The sequence below is a fragment of the Sitodiplosis mosellana genome, unplaced genomic scaffold (assembly GCF_009176505.1).
Source record: "Sitodiplosis mosellana isolate CC-2019 unplaced genomic scaffold, AAFC_SMos_1.0 Smas_scaffold_6191, whole genome shotgun sequence".
NCBI classification, from domain to species: Eukaryota; Metazoa; Arthropoda; class Insecta; order Diptera; family Cecidomyiidae; genus Sitodiplosis; species Sitodiplosis mosellana.
In genome coordinates, this window is record NW_022601432.1 from 6086975 (window position 1) to 6106621 (window position 19647).

The following is a 19647-nucleotide window of genomic DNA, read 5'->3' on the forward strand; positions in this document are numbered from 1 at the left end:
CGATTTATCTCCCGATAGATTTTAACATTTAATACTCACAAACCTCCATCGTTTTGGATTGACGGACAAGGAAAATGTTTTTTTTCTTCTTCTATAAAATCAACAACAAAACAAAAAAAAATAACAAAAAAAAATGGGGGGAAAAATTGTTTCAGGTTTTCATATCAAGAAAAAAAGATGTACCATTGAAACAATGACTATTTTTAAAGTAAGATAAGAACATTACATGAGCCTGAACAAATGAACATAGAACTAATTACGTATTATGATTTTGTAAGTATTACCATGTGATGTTTATAAATAGTAATCGAAACATAGTAAAAAAAAAACGAAACACGTTTACAACAACAATAACAACAAAATCAACAACTTACTAAGTAAAAAGAAGTAATTGAAAAAAAATATGTCATTATCATCTCGTCATTACCACAAGCAATGGAAAACAAAAATAATTATCACCTCATTATAAACATCAATTGATTAGTAAATAAAAAGACAATTTCAAGACTAAGATAACCGATTTTCATGTGATAAAAGAAAATCCACCCGCACCGAATATTTCATTTACGGTAAAATAGTTGTGTTATCTCCTCTCTCCCTATTTCCATCATTCTTTCTGACCTTTTTTTTCCTTTGACTCATCTTCAATTATCTATAAATTGGAAGCTGGAGCAGTTGACGATGAGTCAGTGATTTGAAATCCTGGCAATTACTTTTTAGTTCAAGCCATAAATGAATAAATCAATTTTAAAATTAACTGTTGTCGGGCGCGTGCGTGTATCGTAGATAAACGATCGTCGATAATAGTATGGTAATGAGTTTTCTTTTATTTGTTTATGATCGAAATCATGTATAACAACGATGACAACGACGACGAGCACGATAGAACTACACATGTGTGTGTGTGTCTCTGTGTGTGTGTGTGTGTGATTTTGGCAGATTCGTTGTGAGGTAGACACACAGATTTGTGGTCACAGTGTCAATGATAATTTCATCGCGAGATGATGTGAATCGCGTGCGAATCCAAACAAACCAACCAACAAAACAATTAAACGTACGTTTTCATTACATTGCGCACGTATTTAACTAAAGTTGCATGTCAACAGTCGGTTATCGCATAAAGTGAAATGCATTGACAAGAGCGCAACGGTAATGCTCACTTTTCGTTTATTGCTGTTTTACATACTCATTTCAATCGATATATACATTATATTATTGTGAATTTTGTGTGTTTTTGACCTTTAAATAACATTTTTGCATGTCATCAAATTCAAAGCGAATATTGAATATTGGTCTGTGTGGTGTCGGTGAATACCGTTCATGTTCATTTTGTAGATGTAATTAAAATACAATTGCGATGACATTTTGTAGTTATGCGTGTTGTTGTTGTTGTTGTTTCAAATGGAAACGTCAGAAAAATGTTGTGTTTGTTCTTGTATGAATGCCGCACATGTTTTGTTACAATTAAAGATTATTTCAATTCATGCGATGAAATTCCTTCATTTTGTACGCATTTTTATATGCACTGATGGGTCACCGATGCGATTCGATATTATTCGTTGAAATCCAAATTGTTTTGTAGTGGACGGAAGGATATTCCAATTTTGCAACTGCGTTTCTCCGGCAAAAACATCTGTTCTATTTTCGATTTTATATCTTCATCTTGTTGTGAAATTACATTTTTGAAATACACACAACATTATATTGACTAGCCGCATTCTAAAAATATCACAATCCGAGGCATGTGCTCGGTTGTCTGTAGCCAATTTGTTTTGTCTGGTCAGCTCATAAGCCGATATTTCCGAACGCATCCGATTGTTAAAATATTCAGTTCATATTGTCGGTCCACATAACAAGTAAGGTTTCATTTTTTTTTTTTTGGTAACATGACCAAATCATGTTGATGATTCGCATTTAAACATTTTATTTCCATCTTTGTTTTAGTATCATTTAAATTCAATTGAATTTGCTATCATTCGAATTGCGAATTGATTTGAGATTGCTGAGGTTACGATCTAAACAGTTGTCAGAGTGAAAATCAAGAATCGAAAAACACGTCGGATATAAATGAGTTCATAAATGTTGTAAATTGTGATGGAATAAATACTCTTCAATTTAGCCATTTAACAAGGCTATAGAAATATTCACATTGAATCAATCTCAATTGATTTTATTATCAACTACTAAAATTACTTCCATGTCGATTGGAATGCGTGCTTTTTGCTCTCTCTCCTATATTTCATTCCATAAAACTGATTAACACTGTTGAAATACAGACACACACTATTTAAACTTTGTTTAATATTTTCGCGATAATTCAGCATATATGATATGTATCAGTGCCGAGTTAGCCATATGGCAAATGAAGCAGTTGCCTCGGGCACCACGTTCTTGGGGGCACCACAAGCATGGGATTTTTTTTTTCAATAATCTGAAACAGAAAACACGCAGCCAAAAATGGGCCCTAAAAAATGTTTTGGTGCCCCAAAAATGGTATTTCCAAAAAATAATTTTGCTCGCTACCGCTCGCATTCGATATGTACGTTCATTTTATCAATAATTATTTGTATATATAACGGGAAAAAATTGCAAGGGGCACCAAAATCATTTTTGCCTCGGGCACCAAATTTGGTTAACTCGGCACTGATATGTATAATTTGCAAATTAACCAATATTCATTTGAAATCAAAGCATTGATTTGCACAGTTGAATTCACTGTAAAATGCCCAATTTTTGTGTGAATCGTTAACTACAACATTTGATTTATTTTGATTTCATTTTATTCATTCATCAAACTAACTGGCCACCAAATTGTTGTTATTGATTAGGTTAACTCAGTTGTAGGCTATCAGTTAGTTTCAATCATTCGAAATCGAACTCGAGATGAATGATAACATGTGCTTTGCGGTGCGATGAGAACAGTTGCTTGTTGTAAGATAGCTTATCGACAGCTGTGGCAGTCATTGAATGAACCGTAATGAACCGAGATTCAATTAAAACCAGTATGAGTGAAGTGTGTGCGTGTTTATTTGTTTCGCATGTGATTCATATACTATGATGCAATTGGCATGAGTGCAAATAACCCCAATAATAACGACAAATATGATGTCGATACGTGTGTTTAAAATTTTCGGCTGATTACATTGAATGAATATTCGCCAAAAATAAAAACGCTCTTTCAAAAACAAAACATATTATTATTTTACGATCAATTGGAACTGTCATTGTAATTTAAACGGTTATTCCGCATGGAAGAAAGAAATTCATAAATCAGATTAGATTATTTATGAGCGGGAAGACAGCGCGCACTCTGAAAGCAAAGTGACACACATTTTGAAGGGGAAAAAATGTGAAAAGATAAACTTTTTGATTGAAACTGAGCAATTAGTTGAGAAGAACGAAAACGTGCAGCGAATTTTTGCACTACCTCATTGAACCTGACTATTTTACACAGAGATTACTATGGAATACTTTTATTTATATGGGATAGGAATATCGCATGAAAATAACAGATATTTTTCACGCGTTGCGTTCAGCGAAACGCATAAATACACAATAGCGATTCTGCACACACAGAGTCGCTGTTTTTTCGTTATACTCTTCACACTTACGATGAGCTGCGCGGAGCGTGCATGCACATGTTTCACTCACTTCTTTCTTTGAACACTCTTCGTGTGTCAACACAATGTTTGTGTGTGTATCGCTTGTGCCGTCGTTTGTAAACGACATCAATGAGCTGGGTACGAAAAGTGTCGATCGAAAGAAAAGAGCAAAACATATAAATGCACGTTTACAAACGACGGCACAAGCGATACACACACAAACATTGTGTTGACACACGAAGAGTGTTGAAAGAAAGAAGTGAGCGAAACATGTGCATGCACGCTCCGCGCAGCTCATCGTAAGTGTGAAGAGTATAACGAAAAAACAGCGACTCTGTGTGTGCAGAATCGCTATTATGTATTAATGCGTTTCGCTGAACGCAACGCGTGAAAAATATCAGTTATTTTCATGCGATATTTCTATCCCATATAAATAAAAATATCCCATAGTAATCTCTGATTTTACAGTGTCACTGAAGTTGTGATGTTCTTCTGACATACTAGACGCAATTTTGACGATTTTTTTTTTAGTTTTCAGAGATATGATATTGGTCACTGAAAATTGCCATCATTTATTGAACCAAAGAAGAAAGAATCATTTCGAAGAAAAGCGGATGAATGATTTAAAGAACACAAAAGCCAGCCGCTGATTTTCTTTACCTAAGTGAAGACACCGGTAGTTGAATTTGTTTAAAGAAGCTTGTCATCATCGAGAAGAAGAAATTAGAAACAGCAGAAGAAGAACAAAATGTTGGAAAACTGGCAAAAAGTGTCTTTTCTGTTGTGTATCTATGGATTTGTACGTGAGTTACGTCCATCGGAGCCGTTTGCTGTGGAATTTTTCATCAATTACCGGAACGTCACCAACGATGAATTGACAAATTACTATTTTCCCCTCGGTACCTATTCGTATATGTTGCAGTTGATTGTCACTTTCTTAATTACCGATATAATGAGGTAGGTTCGTGCTCGCTTGCTCATTCGCTTCCTCTTCATCTATCTTATTTCGTGCATTGAAATTGTTGTGTGTTTGCATGAATAAATTATCGTGATTCAAGGTGTTCCAGCACACAATACAATATCGGACACCGATAACAATGCATTATAAGCCATGAACTGTAGAGATTTGATACTCATGGCGCCCCCTACCCCCGTAGTCTCGCCGCAACTGTCAGATTCTGTCAGATTTGTAAAATACATTTTAAGTACCTATACAATTGAATAAACACCAACTGAAATGATTAGTTTAATATAATACGCATGGGTGCTTGCTATTACCGACTAATAAATTGTAAAATTTGAAAGAATAAATTCATTCGTTTTTTTGGAAAAATTCCGACAGTAAAACATAAATGATAAATCAATCTATGACGCATTCACTTTGAATACACAATGAACAAATCTCATTACTCCTGAATTACATTACCTTCTTTGGCAACGTTTGGAAACTTCGTGTAAACAATAATGGAGTATATCGACACTACATTTCTCGCTGTTATTAAGACATTTATTTCTGATAAATATTTTGAAATAAAAAGAAATACATTCTGTATCAAAATGTATTAAATTTAAAAACTTTGTTTTTATGCGTATGTACATAACATACATTGGGTATGAACCGGTATGAACAGCTGTAATGGCGGCCATTTTCCTTTTCACCGCTTTTGACAGTTCATATTCATATATATTACATGCCAGAGATCATTTTGCATTCTGTTTATTCATACGTTTTTCAGGAGTAATGTAAATTTCATGTCAAAATAAAAATGTGCTACCCAAAGCACGTTTTTGAATTCACTGTAGAACAATTTTATTTGCTAAGTTGACATGCAATTTTCATTTCTCTTGAATAATATACAAGCAAGCTAAATGATTTGAATAAATTTATGTAGTCAAGAGCTTCATTTATTTATAAATTCGGAATAAATAAATGAAACTAGAGTATTCAGAAGTAATGGAAATTTTCATGCAAATTGATTTATGTGTATTCCAACTTGATTTGTTTATTATATTTATTTTATTTTATTTCAATGATTATCACATCTTCAATGTGTCAAAAGGAAAATGGCTGCCACTACAGCAATATACAGCAATGGCGGTTCGTACTTAATGTGAGTTAAGTACGTACACAGAAAAACAAAGTTTTTAAATTTAATAAGAATGTTATTCATTTTTTTTAAATATATTTATTAAAATAAATAATATTAAGAATAAATAAATGCTTCAATAACATTGAAAATTCATTTAGTATTCGATTTTCTACCGAAGCAAATTCAATTTCATTTGGTTGATCGAAGTTACCAAATGTGTCAATGCATTTCAGGAGTAATGAGATTTGTTCATTGAGATTCAAAAGGGAATACGTTTGAAGTTTATCATTAGATTTCTACCGAAAAATTAAATGAATTTATTTTTTTCATGTGTATTTTTTACAATTTATTAGTCCAATGAATATATTATATTTTGAATTTATAAAATGTGGAAATTTAACAATTTATTAACACGGTCTTCCTAGCGTTCTCCAAATACTGTATTTAACGAAATTTAACCAGATTTAGAGATTACGAGAGATTACTTAAAATTCATGTGAGTTCGTAGTAATGACACTAGGTACACGTAGTCATGACACTAGGTACACGTAGTTACTCACAGTTCATGGCTTATAATGCATTATGTCTTCACGTCGTTTGATTTTTTTTTTCTTTTTCTTCCCCAAACACACACACACACAACCACTTCTAGATACAAGCCGATTATAGTGTTTGCTGCATTCATGGGAATGTTGTTGTTCGGTTTGTTGGCATGGACATCAAAAGATTTCATCCCCATTGCGCAAGTATCGTACGGAACGTTCATGGCTTGCGAAATTGCCTACTACACATATATTTATGCAAAAGTGGAACGCTCCAAATATCAATTAGTGACGGGGCACACGCGAGCTTCAATTCTCACTGGCCGATTTATCGGCTCCGTACTCTCACAATTGCTCATCTCATTTGGTTTGATGAATTACGAGGAATTAAATTACATTTCGTTCGGATGTAAGACGTAATACATACACAAGCACACACTTGTGTATTTTTCATTTATTCTCACGCTGGACCTACGGTTTTTCCCTACCTATTTTTGTTTCTTCCATAAAATTCCTTTTTCCCCAGCACCAAAATGTATGTATAATATGATTGTTTCTCTAATTTTCGTCCTCTTTTTTTCCGTAGCTCAATGTGTTTCGCTGATATTTGCGCTTCTGTTGCCGTCAGTAAGTGTTAGTTTGTATTTTTATTCGAACACAGGCGAGAATGTGAATGCGAATGCGAATGGAAATGGAAATGTTAATTGTCACGTAAATCTTGCGCATACAAATGATGATGTGGATGAAAAGCATTTGATGAAAATGTCAGCCATGAATGGCGACGACGGTGGTGACGGCGTCAAAAACCGTGACTGTGATTCGAGCACCATCAAAAAATCGAATTCCAAACCAAATTGCGATGCAAGCAGAGGCGAAATGCCAGCAACATTTTCATTAACATTGGCAATCCAGCGAATTGTCAACCACATAAGAACATCATACACGAATACGACCGTGATTCAGTGGAGCATTTTGTGGGCGATGTCAATGTGTGGATTTCTGCAAGTATGAACATATTCACTCTCACTCGACCGCCCCGTTCTTTTTTTCCCCGTTCATTCAATTTTATGCATGTTCCTGAATTTAATTTCGCACAGGTTCAATCGTACATTCAGCCGTTGTGGAAAGAAATCGATCCGGCGGAAACGGTGCTATACAACGGAGCAGTGGAAGCGTTAATCACACTCCTGGGAGCGATAGCAGCATTTATGGCCGGTTTCTTAAATAGCAAAAGTTTCAATCGATATGAAATTTGGATTTTAACCATTTTAATGCTTGTCGAAGGCAGTTTACTTTTGTGGGCCGCACTAACAACATCTTTATGGTGTTGTTACGGTATGTACGTGATATTCGGTATGATTTATCAATTTATGATCACCGTCGCCAGGTATGACACTCTCATCGTTATAAATTAGCCAATTCTCACTGGATTTCATTTAATTAACTTTGTTTTGGTCATTGCAGTGCGTCGGTTGCAAAGAAATTGCATGAAGAATGCTTTGCCCTGATATTTGGCATAAATACACTAATCGCATTGATTTTACAATCATTGCTTACCTTCATTGTGATCACCAAATACAATCTGATGCTACGTACTCAATATCAACTCTATTCGTACGTATTTTTTACGCTGGCAACGATTTATGGTGTGACGGGTGTCGTCAAACTCCTTTTCCAACGGAGAAAATCTTATTCACTCAAGTGTTAGCTGTTAGCTTATGATCATCTACTTAGCCATTTTCGTATTTGGGATATTGATTTTCGAATATCTATCCATTGAACCATTACATTTGTGAAGAAATATCACACACATGTGTGTATGTGTGAGAAAGAGATATTAGATATATATATATATGTATATAATACCAAATCTTCTGAATCGGATTGAGATGAATTTCAATCAAAATTTGATTGTAAATGCCTCAAAAACAAATGAACGAAGGAAAAAAAACACATATAAAAGACACAATCAAAATCGATGTTCGATAAGTATAAATCATTTTACACATCAAATTTGTTTTATATATAGTATATTAACTTCGGTTTTTGTATCAATAAGAAAAGGAAGAAGAAGAAAGATTGAACCACTGGAAATAAAATAGAAGAGAAAAATGAAAAAAAATGACAAGAAAATCACAAATTTGTTTGTTATTGCTGCTACCACCTTCGAACCATCTCCTGTCTGTGTCGATTGAAGCGAAGAACGAACGTATACGCACACATAGAGCAAGCGAACACAGAGAACAGAACAGAGAAAACGCCGGGACTAATGGTTGTGAACACATGAAGCGAGTACCCTTTTTTTCTCTCTTTCGATTGGAATTAATGGTGCCGTTATGTTGTAAAAGTATCAAATTTCTAAGATTTATGTATTTATGAGCTGGTAAGATGGAGCGAAAAACGAATGTTATACACCATAAACAATCATGTGTTTTCGGGCCATCGAGCGCCAACCGGCAAATCCGATAAAATTGGCGAAGCCAGAGAATCAATTCTCGGGGCCAGAAAGTGCGAGCGAGCGGGAGTTAGTGGGAACGAGAGGGTGAGAAAGAGAGAGAGAGTTGATGCCATTTGTTCAAGCGAAAATAAAATTGAGCCATTTCCATCGTGTGCGAAAACTCTGTCTCCGCAACGTTTGTTTTGACGAACGAAGAAAAGTTGTGTAAGTATAAATGAACAAGAAATAGAAGAAGAGAAAAAAATAAAATGAAATTTGTGTCATTCAGATTTGGATTTACACACAGTGGCATTTTATCGACATTTTTGTCGTTTTTGTAAATGCTGTTACTATGTGTGATCCTTTATCAAATTGTGAGATCTGTATGTGAAATTGGTCTTGGCATGACTGAATGTGATGTGTTTTCGAAAAGTCTTGAACTTGGTTTCGCTTGCTCGTTCGCCGTAGCTCCCTTTCTGCCAATAGTTTCCATTTTGTGCCCATTCATAATAATATTATGTAGATTGTGTAGACGCAACCTTGACCTCAACCAACCGAAACGTGTTTACTCTTACTCGCAGTAAATGTGTCAAACGAATCTATTAGTGTGGAGATTAGTCGATAAGATAAAATAAAATCGACAATATCGTTACATTGATGCCCGACACAAAACGATTCATTGTGTTCATAATGTATGCAAATTGGGGTCTGCTCTCTGGATATCGGCGCCAAAAACGCTAAAATGGATTGCTTTTAACTTGGAATAGTAATTAACGCACTCAAGAACTACAAGCATTTTGCATTATTTGGCACAAAACTTTTTATCGCAGATAACTTTTCCAAATGCTTTTCATTTCTATCGATCTGTTCGTAAGTTTTGAGCTGGTTGTCCACAAAGAGATGAACAAAAAAGACAGAAACCGACAGTATCATTTGAAGATTGGATACATGCTACACACAGTAATGTTTCACTAGTATGTGCTTAAATAGTTAATCTCCTTCGAAATGCGAAAAGGGCGCAATTTTGTGGCTTATGAAAATTAAAACGTACTTTTTCCACAACTTCCATCCGTACCAGATTGCTACCTCGGAATACGGCAGGTTGGGCTGATGAAATGGTGTTTGTTGGCTGGGTTTTCATTAAATTTTCAAGGCTTCATCGCAAATGATTGGTTGGTTGGTTTGATGGTTTGTTGGTTGCTTGGTGTGTGTAGTCTATATATACGTAGTATGTTTAAATAAGACTGACATTTTCCAGTCCCTGAGGGGAGAAATGTTGTCGTTTGGTAATCTCAATAACGGCATCTCACCGTGATTAAAGTCATTGTATTCATTTTATTAAAATTTATGCTGGGGAATTTATCTCACTATCTCGCTTTTGGGACATGTCTCCAGTTAAAAAAAAAAAGAAGAAAACAACACATTTTCCGAAGAAGAAAAGTGATATGTGTGTATGTATTTGGTTGTGACAATTCAACATTGAGCATTGTTCTAGTTCATAACTGTCATGATTACTTCTATCGCATCGATGTGTGTGTGTGTGTGTGTGTGTGTTTCATGCCATTGGGACACACAAACTGATTATTCTTTTTTATTATTTTCAATTTCCATCGTGCGCAATTGTCCAATTGTCAATTCAATAAATGTCAATGTGATACTTTTTCTCTTACGTGATAATCAGCCAACTAACAATTTACTGCTGTTTCTGGATCATCAAAGTCGATAAGAATGATGTACACAACGGGAGAAAAGAGTATTACGTCAATTTTTCATCATCCATTTAATTAATAATGATTTTTATTTGCTGTATGTTTGTCGCTTTAAAAATACACATCAACGTAGTGAGTGATTTTTTTTTCTTTCTCACTGTTTACATGAGGTTGATGAATCGCGCAATCACACACACGCACACCGCCATCGAAACGGTGTCAAAAGCAGCTTTAGCGGTTTACATATCTCTTGAACTGGATAAATAGAAATTAACCCAGTGACTGGTTCACAAGAGAAAATCGATATTTTTTTTTTTTAAATAAAATTATTACTTTGTTGGTGTTGTTCCTTTACTTTTGAACTAAACTTGGAATGATCGCATGACCTGCAACATTCAACCTGATTACTATGTCAAAAATGAAAAACCCTTTTTTTAATTAAGGTTTTCGGTGTTTATTTTATTTATCTTCTGGGTGCAGTGAGTGGGCAGGTGTTTGTGCTTCGGATGCTGCTAATCAATAATAAGAAAAATAAAATAAAACAAAAACAAACTGCAACAAATGACGTGCGTAAAATAAAAACCACACACCAGATTTATAGCATTGTACGTACTGCTCCGTCTGGATATGTTTAATTTCATAATGAACATTGTGTATACTGTGGAAAAACACTGTCACCACCATTGTCGGGATAAATGATTTGTCATTATTGTCATTACCATTCAATGTTTGTGCACGTCTGTATGGCTTTGTGTGTGTGTGCGTAAATAAATTGTTCGCTGAAAATGTCCATGCAATTAATTGTATCTTGCGTTCATAATTTCGCCCATTGTTTATTCAGTTCAGTAAATACATTAAATGAACGAAAATTTGTCCTTTCATTTTGTTTTGTGAGTTTCCATTGTAAAATAGCAGCAGCATTACAGATTCATATTTAATTGGAACAAGACTCCGGCTACCGACAGCTGTTGAGTGTCGGCCGAACATTTCTCAAAATGGTTATTCAATCCGAAGACGAAACGAAAATGCCAACCAACTGGCCTATACCTTCAATTATTATTGTTTTATGTGAGCACAAAGTGAATTTGCTCTTATGGCTTACCATTTCATCGGCAATGTTGACATAAACTTCAGCCAAACAATGTCCAAATATGTTAACCGATGCTGTCGTTTACTTAATAATTATTTCTGAGTTTTACTTTTTTTCTATTGGAAATGTTTGCGTTGCAACATGAGCTGAGCGCGCGTAACAGTCAAACGAATTCTGTTCTTCGCGGTTTCAAAAAGTGTACTTGTTAACAACAAAATGGATAAACACTTTGACAAAAAAAAAACCACGATTGATTCAGACGTAATTCAATGCCACTGGAAACTATTGGAATAAACTTTTTGCTGCCATTTTATAATTCAGCCTGTTAAAGTAGATGGGTAAAAATTACACCGGTATCAGTAGTGGATCGTGATTTAACGATGTAATTCGGAACAAGTTCAAATAATTACCATCGGTGTCGATGATTTAACAATGACGACATGACTATTCACTATTCACATATGCTTTTCAGCTGCGCTTTATCTCCTTTAATCCTTTCTAAAGAGGCAAGAGCAAAGAGTACGACCGTATGATGAAGCAGATTTACAAGAGACACAAAGTCGATCAAGAATATTCTTTTCCTTCTTGTGTATGTGTGTGAGTGAAAAGTTTCGTGAATGTTGGTATGCTGTGCACATTGGCAAACTTGCAAAGTTTCGTGCTCGACTTTAAATCAATTGGAAACAGTCTCTATATATCAAATTGGGTTCACTCACGAAACGTCGATATGTGTAACATGATAATGAGGATGTCAGATATGAGATAGAAAGAATAGAACGCCGAGAGTGAAATTCGTGATCGTTGTACTTTCATCTTTCACCCGATACTAAATCATGGTCGCGGGTATAGGCTGAATAAAACAAAGAGATTAAATTGTTTTTGTAACGGCTTCCCTATTTATGGTAACAAATGTGTGTTATCTGTTCTGGCTGCTGACCCATTTTTTTTCTTCTCTTAAATTCTAGCTTTATCGCTCACTCATTTTCTATATTCCGAATAAGATTCGATTTCAATGAATGGCATACCAACCATATTTCACAACTTAATCTAGTGCGTGCGAAAATAAAAGAAAATCTAGAAAAATCAAAAGTAGCGACGACTTAAACACCAAAGTTAGATGGCGAGATGTTTGCCAAGGAAACTCCAAATAAATCGAGAATCGATTAAATCAGGGCCCGATTTTTGCTTTATCTATCTTTATTTAATGCAAAATTGCACGGATTAGCCGATTTGAATATTATCGCGACTACAATGAAGCTCAAGTGAAGTTGAAATTAAAGCAGCAATTTTTGTTGTTGTTAAATCGCACAACGATTCAAAGATTAAAATCTGGAAATTCGGTTCAACAGCGCCCTGAACCTATTTTGAAGGTGGCTTTATGGAGTAAATCCATATAGTAAATATACAGCAGTACCTTCACTTTATACGCTGCGAATCGTTGAGTTTAACCTTTGAAAATATGCTATTTTCACACGGCAATGCTGGGAAAGAGGTAGTGTGTGTGTATGTGAGAGGGAGCGAGAGAGAATGAGAGACAACGCCAACGTATCCTTGGCATTTTTTATTAAGTTTTGCAATAGCTTCCAGCGATATCAAGTTTTCAAGATGCACATATGCTATCCCGTTGAATGCTCCTATTGAAAAACACTGTCGAGAGCAAGAAAGTTTTCAAGTCAATAGAATTAATACACACAGTTTTTGCCATTAAATTGAATCGAATCGAATGGATGGCAGTTAGCGTCTTCTTCACTCATTTTTTCCACTCTTCTTTCTCTTCTCTTCGCTGTTCATCGTTGCACGCTTGCATCAAAACGGTTTTCGATAGAATATAATATGCAGTTAAATCCGTGAAAATTCACTCCCAAGATTATCAACGCCATCGTAGTCGTTGACATTCTACTTCTTACATTTCATCAGAAAATCACCTTGACTCTCTCGGAACAGCACCGAACAGAATGCATATATTATTTCCGATAACAACAATTTTCGTACGCCAGCTCAAATTATGTTCACACAAACTCCCTGAGCAGATAAATGGCATTTCCGATCATATATCATCCACGCGAAGCGTCGTGGTGAAAGTATTTCAGATAAAGAAATCTATCATAGTCATCCGAAACCCCCGAGATTCAAAATCTGCTTCCCAAACATTCGAATCCAACATCCGGCTAGATAGTTCTGTACAATCAGTCTCGATTATTGCATGCTCCACCTAAAAAATGAATAAGTTATAAAATCGACAATTTTAAATGAATGGCGTTCAGCGTAAACTCACACTTTTTTTCGGCCCTACAATTGATGCGAACTAGCCATATTCGTGATCTTTGTGTAGATGTGTGTGTGTTTATGAACGATTAAATCGATTGCTGAAAGCATTTTGCCAAACTTTTGGTCAAAATGTCAATTGAATGGCATCGGTTGTAATTCATGGAAAGTCAGGTTTGTTTTTTCCACTCTCCCTCTCTCTCTTTTGAGAAAAGTTTTTCGGCAAACGAAACATGTGTGCGCAGAGAGTATTGAAAAAAAATCAAAAGCAATTCGTAAAACATTTACGAAATGGTTTTTTTTATGCACGTCACTTTAGTTAATAGCAATAAATTTAAATTTACTATGGTCAAGACATTTGAGCGACGTCGAGAAAAAAAGAGCAGCAACAGTCAAGTTTGCAATCAGAAATAACGGTGTTTTGACTGCTTTGACGGGCGCACGTATTGAGCGCGATACACACACACACACACACGCACATAAAAAAGCTTGTGAAGAGCGCACGTTTCGGTTAGAAATTGCAACAAATGAAATCGGTCACACTCACGTTGTACTATTATAGACACACCGCTAGTCGGCAAAATAAATCCGCAAGCGAAACTCCGATATATATTGGGCTAAAATGCGACGAGAGAGTGTTTGAGAGTGAGAGTATAATCAAGAAACGACTTAACATGAAATCTTCGGATTGACGGCGAGAAAAGTCTTTGCGGCAAAACGTTTTTCAACGACGGCCATAAATATAATAGTGCACGGAATCAAGCTTGACATATTTTGACTGATACTGATGATGCTGAGCGAATGGAGATAGAACGAGCGATGCTCTAAAGATTCACATTCTGGTACACATCGGAGTGACGAATGAAGTCGTCGTCGACAACGACAGCAGCAGCAGCGACAGCGTCGAACGATTGTATGCACGTTACAAAATACCCATCGAACTGATACTGAGCATGGAAAACGGAGAGCACACCACTGCGAGAGCAAGCAGCCAGCTGAATTCAGACAGTTGGAGTTTCACATGCAGCGTACACCGAATGGAAAATCAGTTTTCCGTTTACGTTTGAAGCGATAGCAAGCGAGCCCATCGAAGAAGAACATTCTCTCTGAAACACACGCGCGCGCCTTTTTCTCTCGGTTTCTCTCATCATTCGCTGCCCGATACAGCCGAGCATCGAAAAAACAGAGCTTCACTCACCTCATTCAAATCGAACAACCGAAAAATTAAACTATTTCGCGTCGTCGTTTTTTGAATTTTAATCATAACGATGCATCCGTTCGTTCGCTTCCAATTCTTATTTTAATAATAAAAACCAGAGCGAATTCGATGACTAATAGTGTGTTTGTGTGTGTGACTTCGATGTAGTGATAGAAAAATGTTGTTTTCAAAACCAAACCGCCAAAAATAACAGACACATTTTCTATTCGTCAAAGAAAAATCGCTTCATCGCTGTTGTTGATGTATGATGCATCACTCACAAATCATATCACAAGTGTGAAAAACACAAAATTTTGAATCGTCATCAAAGAAAGTTTGTGTGTTTGTGCTTTTAAAACTGGCCCTTGAAATTATAATTTTTTTTTTCGTTTTTTTTTCTGTGTGTTATTATTCTGACAAACCGAAACGCATGAAACAAATGATCTTCACATTAAATCATCTGTGACCAAAGAGCACAAAAAAAAGAAATGCTAACAATTCCTGTGCTTTACGTGCCTACGATGTGTAAAATGTCCCAAGAGAAATGAAATTCGTTTCAGTAGCCGATACGAAAAAATACTCTAATCCAACTGAACACTTTTGCATTGTGTGCCGTTGAAAAAGTTAAAAGAAAAATTGAGCAAGAAAAAAACAACACATACAAAAATCCTAAATACACGTGAATTGAATTCGTCTTTTTTATTTTATTTTTCAGTTGTTTACGCATTTTGTTCACGAATATGAGCGAATAATGAAAATCATTTGGACAAAGAACAACGACAAATTGTAAATTCGAATAATCGAAAAGAATCAGTGTCAATTTTCGGAAATAGAAATTAATTTTTAGGTAAAACAAAACAAAAACAAATGTTTCGCTTTAAATAGACAAAATCACCGAGTGAGAACGAGAGGCAACAGCAACCAAGCAAGCAACGGTAGAGAAAAACGAGAGCTCATCAAATATTTTTGCCACAGTAAAATTTATGAGTCGGAACCACTTCAAAAGTCCAGGTGATTTTGTTCTGCTTGGTTTATATTCGTTCGAGTCATTGAATTAAGTCGGGTTATAGTGGAAACGAAAAGGACAAAAACACACACTCTGGTGGTGAGATAGAATATAGCATTTCGTTGACATGGTCGTGCCAAAAGTCGTTTACCACCAGATTTCAATCTGAATAAATAAAAAACCGCCTGGATGCTGGATGAAATGCACACAGAATCGACCATTTTCCACACTCCACAACAACAATCACAACACTTGTATTCCATTGTTTTTCTTGTTTGCTGATGAAGCGTTATCAAAACAAAAGTAGCCAAACAAACACGCGGCAAAATAATCACGGAATTTAATGTTATTTGTGCTATTATTCTTTTTTTTCGCTCTCTCTCTATCTCTCTCTCTCTCTCTCTCTCTCTCTCTCTCTCTCTTCTTTCGCACTATCCTTCTTTATGTCCGTGTTTTTTTCTCGCTAATGTTCCAAAGCACCACTTCCGCTTTTGGTGTGGGCGGTGTGTTTGAATATACTTTGACTGCTTTACGCTTGATTAAATACCGAATGAAAGAACTTTGTGTATCTATCTTTCTGTTTGTTTCGTGAATAACACAAATGAAAGATCATTTTCAATGCGAGCACATAAATCAAATGGCAGATACAATGGATTTGCTTCCTGTATTTTCGGGAAATGCAAACATCCGAAATGAAAATGATACACACACAAACACCGAGAGATGCACGATGTGAGGAAAATGAGGAGGCAGAAAGTGCCATAGTAGTTAGGCGAAATTAGCATTGAACTAGAAAAAAAAACATGAATTATTTTCAATTTAATTGAAAAACCTGTTTACTCTCCCGTTTTCAGTCATTCTTGATTTTCCATTTGACGAAGGTGGGTGTTTTTTTCCTCTCTACATTGTTGTTCCATTCTTATTTCCATTCATATTTAATGGTGCCGGAATGCGCGCGCAAAAATAGAATGTGAATAAAATTAAGTGCTAATTCAATCACGTGATGTAAATGAATTTCCATGAAAAACACAAAAACACTCTCGGTGTGTTACTCTGAACGGATATTTCCGGTGAGCTGAACGCGTTGCAACTGTTCCAATAATGCTGTTATGTATGTGTTTGTATGTGATGAGCACGGAAAATTGGAGTCCGAGTGTATTTGAAAAAGCATTAATAGCATCGAAGTGTTTTCCATCAATAATAAATTGAAATGGCAATCACTAAAATGTTGATTGAACAAGAAAGGAAGGCCACAGCCACAGAAACAGCAGCACAAGCAGAGAAAAAAATGCAATTCCACCATTCAAGGCGAAAATATAATTAGTTTGTAACTTGGTTAAGAATTTAATGGACGAACAAAAGAGTGCGGCATCATCTCATATTTCACACGGTGTTTGATATATCCAGCATTTCCGTGCATCCTGAGTTCATTTGGTAAATGAAGCTTCAACTCAAAAGATGAATATTTAACACAACGAATTTTGCACATATTGTGCACAAGGACGCTTCGAAGCTTACTTTAATTATAATAACCACTAGCCATTCTACATAGTTGTGCCCGTAGTCTATGATAACTCAACATAAGACTTTTGTGAAACGAAAGGTAAAGAATAAAAAAGAACGAAGAAAAGGGTCGCTTGGTCACATGAAACCGCTCGTACGACCGACCGACTAACCACCCGCTCGCTCGTACACATACAAACACAAATACATCGACAGTAGGGCAAAAGTTTTGAATGTGCTGCAACAAAGCGTTCATCAGCTAATTGAAAATCATTTACTCAATTCCATTGCGAAGCATCCGAAACGAAACAAAATGAAATATACAGAGAACCAAACGCATTATGGCAACGCGCAATATTTGTATTGAATTTCGCAAAACCGTTCAATTGAAATTAATGAGAATTGAAATTAATGGCTGTTTTTCGGCTCCCCTTCCTCGCACCTCATAGAAAACTAATAAGCGAACAAGATTATCGGAAAAACAGTCATGTCATAATTGAAAATAGTGAGTTAAAATGCAATGGAAATTCGTGAAGGCAAGAAAAAAAGAAATGGTGACGAACAAAAGTACACGAAAATTAAAGATAAGATGAAAATGACGGCTGGTGCGTCTAATGATTGCTGTCGGTCGGCATGGAATTAAATATTCACAGGTACACAGACACAGTGGTTGGCTGGAGCTTTCATGCAAAGTTAATGTGGAAAGTGAATTTTATTGCAGAACCAAAACTCAAGAGGGATTCAAGACAATTTTATGCCATTGGTATTGCACAACATCTTTAAATCATGCGCTCCATTTTTCCTGTTGCTTCGCTTGACACACACACACACACCAAAGTAAGCCCAGTGAATGCGGAGGATGAGAGATCAGAAAACTTTTTGTCGCTATTCAATTGCAATTTTACCTTAAACTGTGCTACTGTTGTTGGTTTTCAACATTTGTCTTCTTTTTCGTCTTCTTTTTTTTCCGTGTACTTTTTTTTCTTTGTCCCATTCAACTTGTTTGCAAACCATATTTCTTTCGATTTTGGCCCCGGTGATTGTGTTTTACAGCACACTGAGATACTACAATATGTATCAATAAATGTTCAATTTTCGAAATTTTATGTGATCAATTTGGTTCGGTGTCAGGCATTTAGGTGCTACAGAACGAGCAAACGAACGAACATATATCTGTGCTGTACCCACTGGACCAAAGTGTGACGCGACTAGAGGCGTACATGTTCAGTGCCAGTTTGAACGAGAGGCGTTACTACATTACACGCCAACAGGCACACGTCTCTCTCTCTCTCTCTCACTCTGTTGCTCCCCGCCGCCTCTGTACTTTCTTTACAGGTTAAAAAGTGTCAAACTTTTAAAACAAACTTGATGTTTGCCTCCTCCAAATACAAATGAGATGATCTAACGACTTCCCATTTATTTTCTAATTTAAAAATATATCGAACGCTCTTTTCAAAATCTATACAGCATAATAAATGAATGAGTCTGCAATAAATCGTGATAAGACTAAATCCAATCTTTCTCTCTCTCTCTCTTTCGGAAAAGTGAACACAATAATTGCAAACAATACTGAACTGAACAACAGGCAGCTACATCAATTTACTTACACGATATAGTGCGATTTTGTACACGCAACATTTTCCCAGCCATCATCCTTTGTTGTCGGGTTTTCTTTCTGCTTCCAATTCGTGTTTGTCTGTTTGGCAAATTTTGCGCCACTAAAAAGTCAAAAATTGGAATTAAATTTGGTGCAGAGAAATTGGTCGGATTTCAACTACGGATGTTTGAATTATTCCAAATGGTTTTTCAGAGACACACAATAGCATAAAATATTCAACGAGCCACGTCGCTTTCCCCCAAGCTGGTGATCAATTGAAATTGTTGCTTGCAGTTGAGTGCATTAAGTATGCCTGTGAAAACATGAGCACGCATCGCAAGTAGTGTATGTTGTCGGTGCACATGTAACATATTTATGTGCTCTTGTGTGGCGCGGTAATGTTATGGAAATGTTTGGCAAGAATAAAGAAAAGAGTTTACCATGTGAAAGCATCCATCGCATCACGAATACATACACACCGTCACAAACAAACATACCTACAACTATCAGCATCGAAACAAGCATTAAAAATCGTTGAGCTGCTTACGGTTGCCGCCAAATCGATGCGGAAAAAAATACACGAAACATTGACTGGTGAGTTTTAATGT

General features: G+C 35.9%; 3 protein-coding genes across 7 annotated transcripts in view; all 3 read left to right on the plus strand.

The window, feature by feature from the left end:
• The window catches only part of LOC129576964 (muskelin), a 5077-nt gene extending 4566 nt beyond the window's left edge, over positions 1–511 (plus strand). For all 3 annotated transcript variants that reach the window (XM_055463208.1, XM_055463209.1, XM_055463210.1), the window contains one exon: positions 1–511. This exon is cut by the window's left edge and continues 851 nt beyond it. The gene's annotated coding sequence lies outside the window, so the exon portion shown is untranslated.
• Positions 512–912: 401 nt separating this feature from the next.
• Positions 913–8367, plus strand: LOC129576965 (folate-like transporter 3). 3 transcript variants are annotated; one of them, XM_055463212.1, is made up of 6 exons: positions 913–1149; positions 4134–4559; positions 6345–6643; positions 6821–7239; positions 7332–7621; positions 7699–8367. In XM_055463212.1, exons 2-6 carry the CDS (start codon positions 4351–4353, stop codon positions 7940–7942), a joined length of 1461 nt encoding a protein of 486 aa, XP_055319187.1. In that variant the 5' UTR covers positions 913–1149; positions 4134–4350; the 3' UTR covers positions 7943–8367. The 3 variants fall into 3 exon arrangements, with proteins under 3 accessions (XP_055319187.1, XP_055319188.1, XP_055319186.1); XM_055463213.1 differs by having other exon boundaries at positions 923–1054; XM_055463211.1 differs by lacking the exon at positions 913–1149 and adding an exon at positions 1236–1856.
• A 7111-nt stretch (positions 8368–15478) lies between these two features.
• Positions 15479–19647, plus strand: part of LOC129576966 (potassium voltage-gated channel subfamily KQT member 4) — a 197050-nt gene continuing 192881 nt past the window's right edge. The window contains exon 1 of the mRNA XM_055463214.1: positions 15479–15944. The gene's annotated coding sequence lies outside the window, so the exon portion shown is untranslated. The remainder of the gene's footprint in view (positions 15945–19647) is intronic.

Excerpts from the sequence above, each read along its gene's own strand:
- LOC129576965 (XM_055463212.1), top strand. The coding sequence starts at position 4,351 with ATGTTGGAAAACTGGCAAAAAGTGTCTTTTCTGTTGTGTATCTATGGA. Across the intron at positions 4,560-6,344 it reads TTAATTACCGATATAATGAG|ATACAAGCCGATTATAGTGT; the intron begins GTAGGTTCGTGC and ends AACCACTTCTAG. Across the intron at positions 6,644-6,820 it reads AAATTACATTTCGTTCGGAT|CTCAATGTGTTTCGCTGATA; the intron begins GTAAGACGTAAT and ends TTTTTTCCGTAG.